The sequence below is a fragment of the Rhodamnia argentea genome, chromosome 1, assembly GCF_020921035.1.
Source record: "Rhodamnia argentea isolate NSW1041297 chromosome 1, ASM2092103v1, whole genome shotgun sequence".
Lineage (NCBI taxonomy): Eukaryota > Viridiplantae > Streptophyta > Magnoliopsida > Myrtales > Myrtaceae > Rhodamnia > Rhodamnia argentea.
In genome coordinates this window covers 25,260,645-25,274,358 of record NC_063150.1, presented here as the reverse complement: position 1 = coordinate 25,274,358, position 13,714 = coordinate 25,260,645, and the positions used below count along the sequence as shown (strand labels likewise).

The 13,714-nt window shown below is 38.6% G+C and overlaps 2 protein-coding genes across 3 annotated transcripts in view; one reads left to right on the top strand and one right to left on the bottom strand.

Moving 5' to 3' along the window:
* Positions 1-13,714, top strand: part of LOC115728661 (disease resistance protein RUN1-like) — a 1,102,447-nt gene that overhangs the window by 988,841 nt on the left and 99,892 nt on the right. The window lies entirely within an intron of this gene.
* Positions 9,009-10,122, bottom strand: LOC125314760. The gene is made up of 2 exons (XM_048277822.1): positions 9,733-10,122; positions 9,009-9,605 (listed from the first exon to the last, which is right to left on the bottom strand). Exons 1-2 carry the CDS (start codon positions 10,120-10,122, stop codon positions 9,009-9,011), a joined length of 987 nt encoding a protein of 328 aa, XP_048133779.1.

The following is a 13,714-nucleotide window of genomic DNA, read 5'->3' as shown; positions in this document are numbered from 1 at the left end:
CGAAGGAAGTGGGAGAGGAGGAAAAAGTGCATTCACATCTCCTCTTTCAAGTTTGGAATTAAAAAAAGAAAAAGAAAAAAAAGAGAGCATATTTTCCTCAAGCAAGAGAAAATTCCCAAATTGAAATTCTCTCTTCATGCGATGAGTAGTGGCTACTTTGAAGAATTGAGCAAATTCCTAGTAGGGATCTCTCGTGGCGGGCATTGCACTCCAATGGCACTTGATAACGATCTGAAGATAGACAGAACAACATTTAACGCGCATAAAAAAAAATTGAAGATAAAAAAGTTACCCTCCTTTAAGAAACGTATAAAAAAAAGAATGACAAACTAAATGCACTTTTTAGCAAAATTCATGGCTATACCAAGGATCATCTATCCGAGTTCCTGGTATCGTAATCAAGCACGTTTGCAAAATAGCACCGACAATATCATGTAAGTATGAACAATACACGAAAAATCACGTGTCTTGAAAAAAAAAATGTTTATTTGAGTGCCAACTCCGATGAATATCGCCGGAAATCCTACGTGGCATCCCTTATAGCGCTTCATTCCCAGTCTGAAAATACTTATGTCTGCATGTATGAGTCTTGATACAGTAAGTTAAACCATCGACACATAACAATTCACTTTTTTTCGCATTGAAAACGGTCCATTTTTTTGCATATCGCATGAAAGTTACGATGTGGACCACATTCACTGTCGTCGATTATCTTAAACCATAGCTAAATCGGATTATACATAACAAGCTTTATCTTTACGGGACGCAAAACCTGGCTTTATTAGTGCATGCAGACGGACATGCTCATATCTTTTCCCCTTTGCCCTTCCCTTTTCTCTTATTCATTCATTTTGGTTCATTTCATTTTCACTTTTGTATATTGAATTGTCTACCTACACACACATATGTAAGTACATATTCCCATTAGCTATAGGGCGCGTATGGCAACGTTTTTATTTCAAAAACCAACTTCTATCCTGAGGTTAATGTTTTCTACTTCATGCTCTAGAAGTTGATTTCTAATAAGAGAAAAGCGGTTGATACCACAACGGAATTTCTGCTTCTGGAATAGAAATTGGTTTCATAACGATTGAAAATTTTCACTTTTGGAACATTATTAACACAAAATCTTCTACGAAAAGTTATTGTCGGCGGCAAAGAAATTTCTATTTCATTTTTAATTTTAAAAAATAAAAAAATATATTATTTATTTTTTACTCCAGCGATGAGACATAGCGACTTGAAGGCGGCGGTGGGCGGAGGCGGGATTGGGAGAAAGATGAAAGTGAAAAGAAGCCGAAGTGAGAGAAATTGATGTTGAGAGATTTTTACTAAAAGAGAAGTAACTTTTCTTAACTTTTGAAATTGACTCAAAAACGACTTTCAGAAGTAAAAATTTACTTAAGAAATTATATTTACAAATGAATTTTTGTTCTAAAAATACTTTTAGAGCAGAAATTTATTTACAAAAATATTACCATGCGCTCCCTATAAGGCTACCAAACCCTCATCAACCAACTCTGTACCAATTCTTCTTCACTTTCCAAGCACAGCAACGACTGTTAACAAGAATTCCATTCTCCACCTTTCTCTTCACTGTTTGCAGAGATGAGCGACCCACTTCAAGAAAGATTTAAAAAAAAAAAGAAAGGGAGCGAGGGAGAGGTTGATCCACGCGCCTGCTCACAAGCACGATCCGCACACACCTCGCCATCCTATCTTTTCGAGTTAGATAACTCTCCAGAAGCAAGAAAAGTCGGATGCATTGTCCTTGGAGTCTTGTCAGCTTCCCCCAGCCTGGAAAAGACGGGGGCTGTCTGCGACTTTCCAGATTTGTCTCCCCTCGGGTTTGGGGGTATTTTTCTTTAACGGGATGTTGTGTGCAGGACACCCCACGTACGCTTCAGGAGCCTTGCGTGTCTGTAAAGAGGCTGTTTTGAGAAAAGGGTGGGAGAGAGAGATTTGATATTCCAAACGAGGATGCTGAAGAACTTTGCTTCATAGTTTGGAGAGAGGCTTTTTGGATAACAAAAGTAGGGTTTCCCATTACCAAAGAGCTCCCCCACCAGGATTCTCGTATCTCTTTAACTTTAATAATCCTGACACATGCTTTCCATGTATCTCTTTCCTTTCCTTCTCGCTAGAAAGCTCTGACGTGTTTCTATGGTCTTCTTATTATCGAAAAAATTACAACAAAAAAAAAAGATTAAATTCAATTGCAAAATATTTAAAATTCTATTGATAAAATAAAAGTTTAGGAATGTGTGCCTTTTGTAGGCGCAGGCCGGACTCGGTAGATCATCTCTTTTTTAGGTGTAATGCCACTAGTACCTTTGCACTATCTTGGGCAGAGAAGTGTAACCTGGTGTGGCGCAATCGTGCATGGCAGGATAATCTTCGGTGGGCTATTCAGCATACTAGTAGCCGCCACTTTTATCAGCGCATTGCACGGTTCTATTTTGGTGCCCTTTTTCATATCATTTGGACCGAACGCAAACATATTCTCTTTAGAGAGTGCTCCTTCTTCGGGCCGGCATTTATGAAACATCTTGAAAAGGTCATCAGGGATAAGACCCACACTTTTGATCAGGTGGAGGATAGCCCTCGTAATCGTCAGATGCAAGTCAATTCGGGTATTTCATTGTCTATTTTTTATTGGGGGGCTGTTGGTCAGCTATGCTGGCATGAGTTTCCCTTGTGTAATAAATTGCGCACGCGACATAGCCTTGTTCTTTGTTTAGCTATAACACATTTGCACCCGTCGTGACACCCCCAAGTGTCGCCACGAGTACGAGGATTTTGTGTTCGGCTTCCCTCTATGTAATTTGCGCCTTGAAAAGTTAATATACTACTTACTTTAACCCAAAAAAAAAAATCTACTCAAAAACCCAAGAATGTAAAAGAAATCGTGAACCAACCATTCTGCGAATGAACATAAGAAAGATATCTTGTGCATCAAATGACAGAAGAAAAGTATCTTGCACATGGTGTGTGAGACAAAAAGAAGATGGTTGCATAGAATGATCAGATAAAGCATTCACAGTGTCAAAACTACGAGTAGCCACAAAGCGAAGGAAGTGGGAGAAGAGGAAAAAGTACATTCACATCTACTCTTTCAAGTTTGGAATAATTAAAAAAAAAAAAACAAAGAGAGCACACTTTCCCCACAGATCACGCAATAGAAAATTCCCAAATTGAAATTCTCTCTTCGTGTGATGATTAGTGGCTACTTTGAAGAATTGAGCAGATTCCTAGTAGAAATCTCTCGTGGCGGGCATTTTACTCCCATGGCACTTTATAACAGTCTAAATATAGACAGAACAACATTCAACACACACACAAAAAAAAAAAAAAACAATGAAGTTCTAAAACTTACCCTCCTTTAAGAAACGTATAAAAAAAAGAATGACAAACTAAATGCCCTTTTTAGCAAAATTCATGACTATACCAAGGATCGTCGACCCGAGTTCTTGGTCTCGTAATCGCGCACGTTTGCAAGATAGCACTGAAAATATCATGTAAGTATCAACAATACAAGAAAAATCACGTGTCTTGCAAAAAAGAAAATTATTTTTTTAAAAACGTTTATTTAAGTGCCAACTCCGGTGAACATCACCGGAAATCCTATATGGCGTCCACATGGCTTGCCGGAGGATCCCAGTCAACAAAAGAAAAGCCAAAAATTGAAAAAAAAAATTCACGTAATATTAGAAAATTTTTTAAAAAAAAAAAAGCTAAATTAATAAAAAAAATAAGCTAGAAAATAATATATATATATATATATATATATATGTATTGAAGTCAAATGTTGGCAGGGGCGCGCGCTTGCACCGCCCTCGCTGCTGCAGCAACCAATATATGTTTTTTTTTTTAATTTTACCTTATTTTTTAGTTATTTATCTTTTTTTCAATTTTTTTCAATATTAAGTGGAAATTTTTTTAAATTTTTGCCTCTCTTTTTTTGCCATGTGTATTGCCTTTTTTTTTTAAAAAAAATCCACGTAATATTAAAAAATTAATTAAAAATACCACGTGTACTGTTTGGTTGGAATTGTCAATTAAGTGATTTTTTTTTATTGAAATTGGCCCTTAAGTGATCGTTTTTTCTCTAATTTGGCACTTAAATGATCAAAAAAAAATTATTGGCACCAAAGTGAGCGTCGTATACAAATATTGACACTCCAGGTGTCCTTTTGCCAAAAAAAATACCAAAAAAGTCACAAATCTATTGCATTGAGATCAATTTAGTCCTAATCCTTCAATTCGGTTCATCCGGGCAATTCGATTAAACCGATGAGAGTGCATGAATTTGAAAAATTTGTCACATTTGGTTGGCTGTCTTAAAACAACCAAATGAAAAAATAATTGGCCACATATAAATCTGATTTTTTGGCATGCATGTTGATATTAGCATATATAGGCGAAAATATAAAAGACAAATTTTTCGGAATATTATTTAAAGAGGCACAACGGATCTATTAGAGTTGTGCATTGTTAAATAATTTCTAGCATGTGTTCACTTTTATGATTGATATTTCATTCGAGAATATTCTGTCTTGGCTAGTCGTTCTTTTGGTTCTAGGAATAGCTCCACTCCGATCTAATTCTTCAAAGAACAAAGACGTAATCTTTGTAATGTCTTGTGTTGTACTTCCGATGAGCCGATTGATGTTACAGAAAAGACTTGGTTGCACTGTTTTACGCGAATTATAAACCGGGAGATTAAACGATAATGATTCGATGCTTTAGTTCGTCTAAAATGGCACAGTCCAACTTATCAAGATTGACAAAGAGAAAATTGGTGGAATTTTCTAAAGTGTATTGAGGGACTAATGTTTGTGGTCATGTCATAACAAACATAAGAATCATCTTCATTGGCATGATCGATGGGTCAAATGATATGGGGGACAAAGAGGAGATGGTTTCACAGAATGCAAAAGAAAGAGGCAGCATATTCTTCTCCCGCAAAGAGAAAAATTCCCAAATTGAAATTCTCTCATGTTGGTGACTAGTGACTGCTTTGAGGAATTGAGCAGAAGAACAATTTTAGCGACAGTGGGAAAAAAAAGAATTTAGCATTTTCATGATAGAGATCTCTCATTGGAGATGTTGTATTTGTTCTCTAAAAATGCTTTGATAATCAATTCAAGGCTAATCGAATCACCGCTGCGTACGAAACTTACGTGTGACGAGCATGTATTCGTTGGTGGGCAATTATTCTCACCTGGGATGGATACAGGAAAATTATTTTGGTAAAAGTGATTAAATCGGCATATTTTAATGTCAAAGTCCAGAGGACTTTGAAAATCGAACGTCCTGCATAGGAAAAATTATCCAAAAAATCCTAAAGCTACTGTCGTTTTACCAATTCAGTCCTAAACTTTATAATTTTTTCAATTGAGTTATAAACATTTTCATGTTTTACTAATTGAGTACATTTGGAAAATTTTGGCCTAAAATCGCTAACGTGAACGCCAACCGTCCGACGTGGCACGGCCGGCACCGACGTGTACAATATTAATAATATTTTAATATTTTTTGAATTATTTGAATTTTTGTTTTTTACTTTTTTTACTTTTATTATATTTTTCTTTACTTATTTTCTTATTTTTTTCTCTTTTCTTCTTCCCTCCACCGACCTCTGACGAGGTTTGCCCTCTACTAACGCTAGGGAGCTCTTCGATGGCTGGCAAAGAGGATAAGGGAAGTAAAAAAGGGAAAAAAAAAGGGAAAAGAAAACAGAAGAAAAGGAAAAAATAAATAATTAAATAGTTAAAAATTTAAAAAAAATTAAATTTTGTCAACTTCAGCACCGACCATGCCACGTGGGATAGCAGGTGTCCATATCAATGATTTATGGTTAAAATTAGCTGGATAGACTCAATTGGTAAAGCATGAAAATGTTTATGTCTTAATTGATAAAATTAAAAGGTTTTTGACTGAATGGCAATACGCAATAGGTTTAGGATTTTTTGGACAATTTTCAGGCAGAAATTTTTTTTAGATTTTTTCTTGATTATGAAATCTAACATTTACGGCAAAGATAATGGTCTTGATGATAGCGAATTATCCTCCAGAAAAAATGTAGAGATGGTGTTCAGATTGCCAAGATGTAACAAAAGAAATGATGCCCAAAAAGTCTGAGGTGGATGAATTGCATGAGTGGATGTAATAAAAGATAGAAGTTGCACAAGTGGAAGAATTGTCTAGGTTGTGGGTGATGAGGATGAACGTGAAATAGGCCACCAACGAGAGGAAAACGATGCGATGGTTCACCACTTTCTTTCTAAAGGGTACAAATAGAAGGAGAAAGACCTGAAGCGAGAGACTCAGCATGACGACCTTGGCTGTTCTATTTATTCCACTGATCCAAAATCACGACAAGCCCCCCTTCTTGATGTGAAGCTCTCTCTTTTCCCTCTTGGATTTCTAGCGCCACCAGTAGCATTTCTTGGGGGTCTCTCTCTCCCTTCCCTTCTCCCTCTCACCCTCCCTTTCCATTCCTCTACCTCTCTGTCTCTCCATCTTCAAGATTTTTACTTTTTAGCTTTTCTATCCCACTCTGTTTTGGGAGTTTTGTGTTTGAACAAATTTCTGCAGCTGATCTTGAGTGAACATGAAGACCAATTTGGCCATTCATCTAGTCAACAACCTTCAAAGAAGATGTTCGTGGCATGGCTCCACAACCTCTTTGAGATTAGGCCATCCTATCCTCTTGATTTAGATTTAGGTATATATACAGAGAGTTTACTCTCCAGAATTATATCTAATATAGATGTAGAAGTTCCTTACATATAATTAATCTATACTCTTTCAAGATATTGATGTTGGTGTTACTACTCAGCGATGGAGATAAGGACGTCGAACTTAGACACTCATAATAAATCATTGCAAATAGCATGGAGATCTTGGCTTGTGCGCGTACTTGAATCCGGTGATCGGCCGCCGAACTTTCATGGTGACATATATGTTCTTAAAGGATGAGAGTGTTTATTCTGTTATTTGAGATTTGCTAGGCTTGCAATCCTTCTACTTATCTCTTGAGTAGAATTCTGCTTAATGAATGGAAATTTTCTTTCGACCAAAAAAAAAAACTTTATCGCTTCCGTCTATATAATTTCTGTTTGTATAGAAAGAATATTGAGAAATGTATATATACATGTTGAGATAATTCCTCACTTGTTTGCTAGAAGAAGGAATATATTAAAAAATCCAAGAAGGTAAAAGAATTGTAAACCACCGTCCATGAATGAACACGAGTAAGATATCTCATGCCTTAAATGGAAGAAGAAAAGGATCCCATCCATTATTAGCTTAGTATGACAAAACTTCATATGTTTCATTTGTTCAACAGAACCCAAACGGAGCTAAATATCATGTTTTTACTTAGTTTGAACTTTATCACTCCGCTCTGTATAGTTTAGGTTTGTATAGGAGGAATAGTAAGGAATGTTCACATACATGTTAACGGTTCCTTGCTTGTTTGTCAGAAGGAAAAAGAACCGCGAACCAACTATTCAGCGAATGAACATAAGCGAGGTATCTTATGCTTTTAATGGTAGAAGAAAAGTATCTCATGCACGAATAATGATTATTGCTTTATGTTGGGTTGATGTTTTATCATCAAATTAGTTTAATCTCAATTCTACTTGCACATCATTCCGCGATCAAACACAAGGGAGGTATCCAGTGCTTAAATGGCCGAAGAAAAGTATCTCATCCATGATTAGTTCACTGAAATATTTGGTGATAGCACATCTAAAATGGGATTTATCTACTTGATCAAGATTGACAGAGGGAAAATTGATTGAATTATGTAAGAGCATGAGTGGCGTATTGGATATAATACACGGCATGACATGTTTCTGGTCATGTCGTAATAAGTACAATAAAAATCATGTTCATGTGTATGATTGATGGGTCAAATGAGATGTGGGACAAAGACGAGATGGTTTCATACAATGAGTGGGTGAAGTAGAAAAGTACATTCGAATCTCTCCTTTGAAAATTTGGCTTCAAAGAACAGAAAAGTTAAAAGAAGAAGCAACTGCATCTCAATCCACACATCTCTTGGGCCAAATTAATCCAACTCCAAACAATTCGAGCTCTGTTTATATGAATATAGCTGGATGCATTTGACGTATTCTAACCAAAGGCTTATGAAATATGCCCCATGTAGGTCTGTAGACACAACCGAAATGAGCCATCAAGAGCCAAACAAAGGCAAGAAGCTCTCCACCTTCGTTCAATGCCCGCACATGTGCCTCCCCCTTAATATGACTTGCTGCATAAGACAGCATCTCCACCCAAACTCCGCTCATCACCTTCCATTTCTTTTCCCCGAGCCTTTCCTTCTGTAGGGCCAATGCGACCCTCTCATTGAGCGCGGATATCCCGAATTTATGGGAAGGATAATGGTACAATTCATTGCATAGCTCCTCAGCCTACTCTTTGACATGGAGCCCAATGAAGTCCGATAGATCGAGCATCATGTCTGCTAACATCATTTGGGCGACGCCCACCACACCGGACACCATATCATGCTGATTGAGTAAAAGATACAGCATGTAGTCGGAGAGGATCTTGCTGAATTCCCTTCTCTTGCTTCTTTTCGCGGGTTTCTCCATGTTGTACCAGATTTCAGTAGCTATATGCCAACATAAAATACTAGAGTCGTAAGTAGCCTGGTTGACATACCTCAAAAGATTGCCGCCATCGGCGCCACCTAGTCTACACTTGAGAAACGGATCACCTCTAGCGTTAGATATCTCCCTCACCTTTATCTCATTAGACGCGTCCCGAGATTTACGTCTCACCTCCTTAAAGATAAAGATCCATAGTTCCTGAATAAAAGGATTCTTGGACACGTACCTCGTAGTCGCAATCTTTAATTTTGCCCTCCCACCACAAAGGCCAGCGATTGTCTCGCTAGGTTGACGGAAATAAGAGATTATCTTCTCCGCCATACGCCACCAAAAACTGCAGATACTAGAAAAAGGGATGATGTCCTAGCTCTGACCATGCTGATGCAACTTTCTCGGACTCTGCTTCAAGAACTCAGATAAAAAGTTGCAAGCAAAGATGGATTCTGACCACCTTCGAAATATGAATGGTGTATCTAAGACCGAATACGTAACATTGGCATTAGGTTCTGCTCCGCATGCGGCGGATTGAGGCTTCCTCAGGTTATCCATGGTGGATAACAACTTGGGCAAAAATGAATCTATTGGAGTCAATCCTATGTTATACCACTTGATTCCGGCAACAGTCCAATCGGAGAAAATGAGCATGAATAGAGCTATCATATCAAGAGCCATCCCTCCGAAAATAAGGGAATAAGTAATATCCACGTCAAGTTTAGGGATCCCTTGCTTCTTCAAGCGATTGAATAAGACCAAAGCCACGGCAAGGTCAATGAAGGCTACGAAGCGGAAAATATAGCTCCACTTGGAACGTTTTACTAGTGCTTTCGTGTGAAACACCTCGTACATAAAATTGAGTTTGATTGATATCACCCTCAATGCATCTATCGCATAAACCTTGTGGAAATAATTTTGACTCATTTTGCTCTCATAATCTTTGAACATGAGATCCCCGATAAAGACCTGCAACATTTGAAAGAAGCAATAAGCATGCTTTACCACAATGCTCTCTACAAGCATTGCTTCTTCTTCATGAGAATGTCGAACCCTTAATGCATTGAGTTCTTCCTCCATCTCCAAATATGCAAACCATGATATTCCAGGCCATTGGAGAATTGATTCCTTGAGTTTCGAGAGGCTCAAGAGATAAAGTGACAGTATCCTCTCCGCGTTTTTTTATGACCCCAGCAAGAAACACCAGCATTGTTGGGATCACTAGCGACGTGTCACTCGGAAATATTCGCACAAAGAGATAGACGGTGGCAACAACTTGGAAGATGAGACCGAGAAGGTGCTGTCCCCAAAGTGAATTGTCCTCCAAAGAAAAGGCAGTGATGGTGTCCGGACCGCCAAGATGTAGCAAGAGAAATGATGCCCACAATGCCTGAAGTGATATGTCTACTTCAGCCATATGAGCACACAAATTGCCTTGGTTTTGAGAAATGAGCCCAATCCCGTATACAACTACCGAGTCAGCCATCAAGTAGGCCAACCACAAGAGGAAAACGATGCGTCGGTTCGCTATTTTCTTCCCGAGGGGTGCAAATAGAATGAGAAAGAGCTGAAGCGAGAGGCTCAGCAGGACGGAGCCTCGGATGTTCCATTTGTTCCACAACTCCGAAATAGAGCTAAATGCCTTGCTTTAGCTTAGTTTGAACTTTATCCATCCTCTTAATATGATTTCGGCTTGTATAGGAGAGAATGGTGGGAGATGTCCTTGCTTGTTTGTAAGAAGGAAGAAAAGAATCTATTCAAACATCAATCATTCCGCGAATGAACATAAGCAAGGTATCTCGTGCATCAAATAGCAAAAGAAAAGTATCTCATTCACAATTAGTTTAGTAAAATGTTTGGTCAGATCACCCATAACAAGCTACTTGATATTATTAATGAATTAGATATCATCAAACAAGTTATATCAGTTTGTCCTCACACATGATGTGTGGGACAAAAGTGGAGATGGTTACATAGAATGAATGGATAAAGCATTTGCGACGGTTCAAAGCTACGAATAGCGACAAAGCGAAGGAGTTGGGAGACGACGGAAAAAGTACATTCTCATCTCCTCTTTCAAGTTTGGAATCAAAGAACAAAAAAAGAAAGAGAGCATATTTTCCTCACGCAAGAGAAAATTCTCAAACTGAATTTCTCTCTTCGGGTGATGATTAGTGACTACTTTGAAGAATTGAGCAGATTAATAGCAGGGATCTCTCATTGTGGGCATTGTGCTATTTCTCTGAAAATACTTTAATAATTAAAATTTGAGAGAGACAGAGAGACCTCTTCAAGACACAGCGTACTGCATAGTTCCAAATTGGGCGATGATTTTCCGGAGGATATTCAATTGGCAGTAGATGATTTTGCGGAGAGAGGAGCTCCCAGAGTGTTATGTTCTGGAACCTGTTGCTCTTAAAACTTCAAGTTCCGATAACAAGTTACAAGAAGATTCACCCCCGTACTTGGAGAATCCATCACTAGATGAAATGCTTGAAGTTGGTTCCGCCGATCTCTCTCGTCTCACATAGAGTTCTCAGCCACAAATTTCAGAGCCTATGACTGGATCACCCATCCATGGTAGAGACCAAACTTGGGACGCTACACATGTCGACGACCTTCCAGCAGCAGGCAGAACCAATATTCTTCAGGATAATGCACCGACATCTGTAGATGATGGTGCATCTAGGTTTAATTAGTACATTGATAAGTAACAACGATACACTGGTGAATTTTGCCAAGGCCATTGATTGAAACGAAAAACTAAGTAGGCTATTGCAGTAGTGTGATTTACTCCAGAACGTACTAGATGAAAAGCTATCGATGTACTTCTGATCGGCTGGCTTTGGTCATTGAGAAGTCTTGGTGGTCGTTGGTTTTTTCTGTATCTTTTCGCCGACATTAGTGTTCAAACAAGGAAGTAAAGAGTAAATGCCATTCTTGATGATATTGCATCGACTTCCCTCTTCTGCCTCGTGTTGAAGTCTTGTACATTTCGAGTTGAGACCAAAATAATTACCACCTAGTGGAAGATGGGAGCTTGGCATGGATGTTCCAACCCTGCAGATGCATACGTACAACTAAATGCAGAGCGTGTTAAATTCGACTTCGACATAATCAAGTAAGTTTTGTGCTTCTGAAGTAAGCAAGTGGTTGAAGCCAAGAACGCTTGTTCATTAATCACTAATGCTGCTCGTTTGATTAGATCATGCTAACGACATGCGCGTGGTGATGCGCTTTGCCTTTATCAGGGATCTAATTGGATGGTCCATCCACCTCAACCCCTTTGGAAACTTTTTTTGTCTTGATGCCCCTTATTTGTTTATCTGAAGAAACAATCAATTCAAAAAACCCAAGAAGGTAAAAGAATCATGAACTAGCCATTCCGAGAATAAACACAAGCAAGGTATCTAATACATTATATGGCTGAATAAAAGTATCTCATCGATGATTATTCGATATGATAGAACTTGGACGTTCCATTTATTCCACAGATCCAAAATGGAGCTAAGTGCCATGTTTGAACTTTATAGCTCATCTATGTATAATTTCGGTTTGTATAGGAAGAGCAGTGGAGAGTGCGACGCACGCGCATATGTTAAGATGGTTTTTTGTTTGCTTGTCAGAAAAAAGAATCTATTCAAAAACCTAAGAAGGGATAAGAATCATGAACCAACAATTCGGGGAATGAACACAAGCAAAGTATCTTATGCATTACATGGCTAAAGAAAAGTAGCTTATTGAAGATTAGGTTAGTGAAATGTTTGGTGATATCACAGTTAACAAGACTCATTTTTGCTTTTACTAACAAACCTGATACTATTTAACAAGTCATATGAGTGCACTTGTATAGGAAAGTATCGGGTCATTTCCTAACCTATTACCATAAAAATCATCTTCATTGGCATGATTGATGAGTCAAATGATGTGTGGGACAAAGAGGAGATTGCTTCATAGAATGAACGGAGAAAAGTACAGTCGCATCTCCCCTTTGAAATTTGGCAATTTCTTCTCAATCCACTTTCATTTTGCCGAGCCTTTCCATCTCTTTGGGCCAAATCAATCCACCCAAACAATTCGAGCTCGGTGGTATCTTCTCCTTCTGGAAGCTTTGCATAGGAACCTCCCCATTAATGGCGCTAGAGCTATGAGGGTGTCAAGTAAATGTGACGAAGGTGTATGGAGAAGACAATAATGTTACAATTCATTCAATCAAGGAGTTGAAGCAAATGGAGCAGTTCAGACATTTTAGGCCTCACTTCTCTTGTTATATTTTGGCAGTCCAAACATCATCACTGCCTTCTATCTGGAGGACAGCTCGCTTTGGCGGCGGCACCTGCTCAATCTTATTTTCTAAGTCGGTGTCGTCATCTATGTCTTTGTACAAATATTCCCCAGCGAAGAGTCGTTGGTAATACTCTCAGAAGTTCTATTTCTTCTTCATCGAAATATCTAGACCATAGAGTGGTTCATCCGACCAATGCAATACATGGGTTCATCGATTCTATGAGCCTTGGGAGACTCGAGATATTAAGCGCCAGTGTCATCTCAGCATTTTTTATGACCCCGACAAGAAATACTAGCATCATTGGGAACACCAACGACTTCTCGCTGGGAAATATCTGCATGAAGACATAGATGGCGGCGCCGACTTGGAAGATAAGACTAAGTAGGTGTTGCTGCCAAAGCCAATTGTCCACCCGGGCAAAGGCAGTGATGGTGTCTAAACCGCCAAAATGTAACAAGAGAAATGAGACCCAAAATGCCTGAATTGCTCCAGTTGCTTCAGCTCCACAACCGAATGAATTGCCTTGGTTGTGAAAGGTGAGCCCGATAGCAAATGCAGCTACCCAGTCAGCCATCAAATAGGCCAACCACAATAGGAAAACGATGCGGTCATTGGCTATTTTTTTCTCTAAGGGTTGCAAATAAACCTAGAAAGACTTGAAGCAAGAGGCTCAATATGATGAAGCCGGATGTGCCATGTGCTCCATAGATCCGGAATGGAGATGAACCCCATATTGTTGCTGTGTTTGAATCTTATCGCACCCTCTGGTGTAATTTCAATTACAACAAAC

Bases quoted from the DNA above. Each gene is read 5' to 3' on its own strand.
- LOC125314760 (XM_048277822.1), bottom strand. From the start codon at position 10,122: ATGGCTGACTCGGTAGTTGTATACGGGATTGGGCTCATTTCTCAAAAC. The intron at 9,606-9,732 runs GTTTGCATATTT...CAAATGTTGCAG, and splicing joins CAATGGCCTGGAATATCATG to GTCTTTATCGGGGATCTCAT.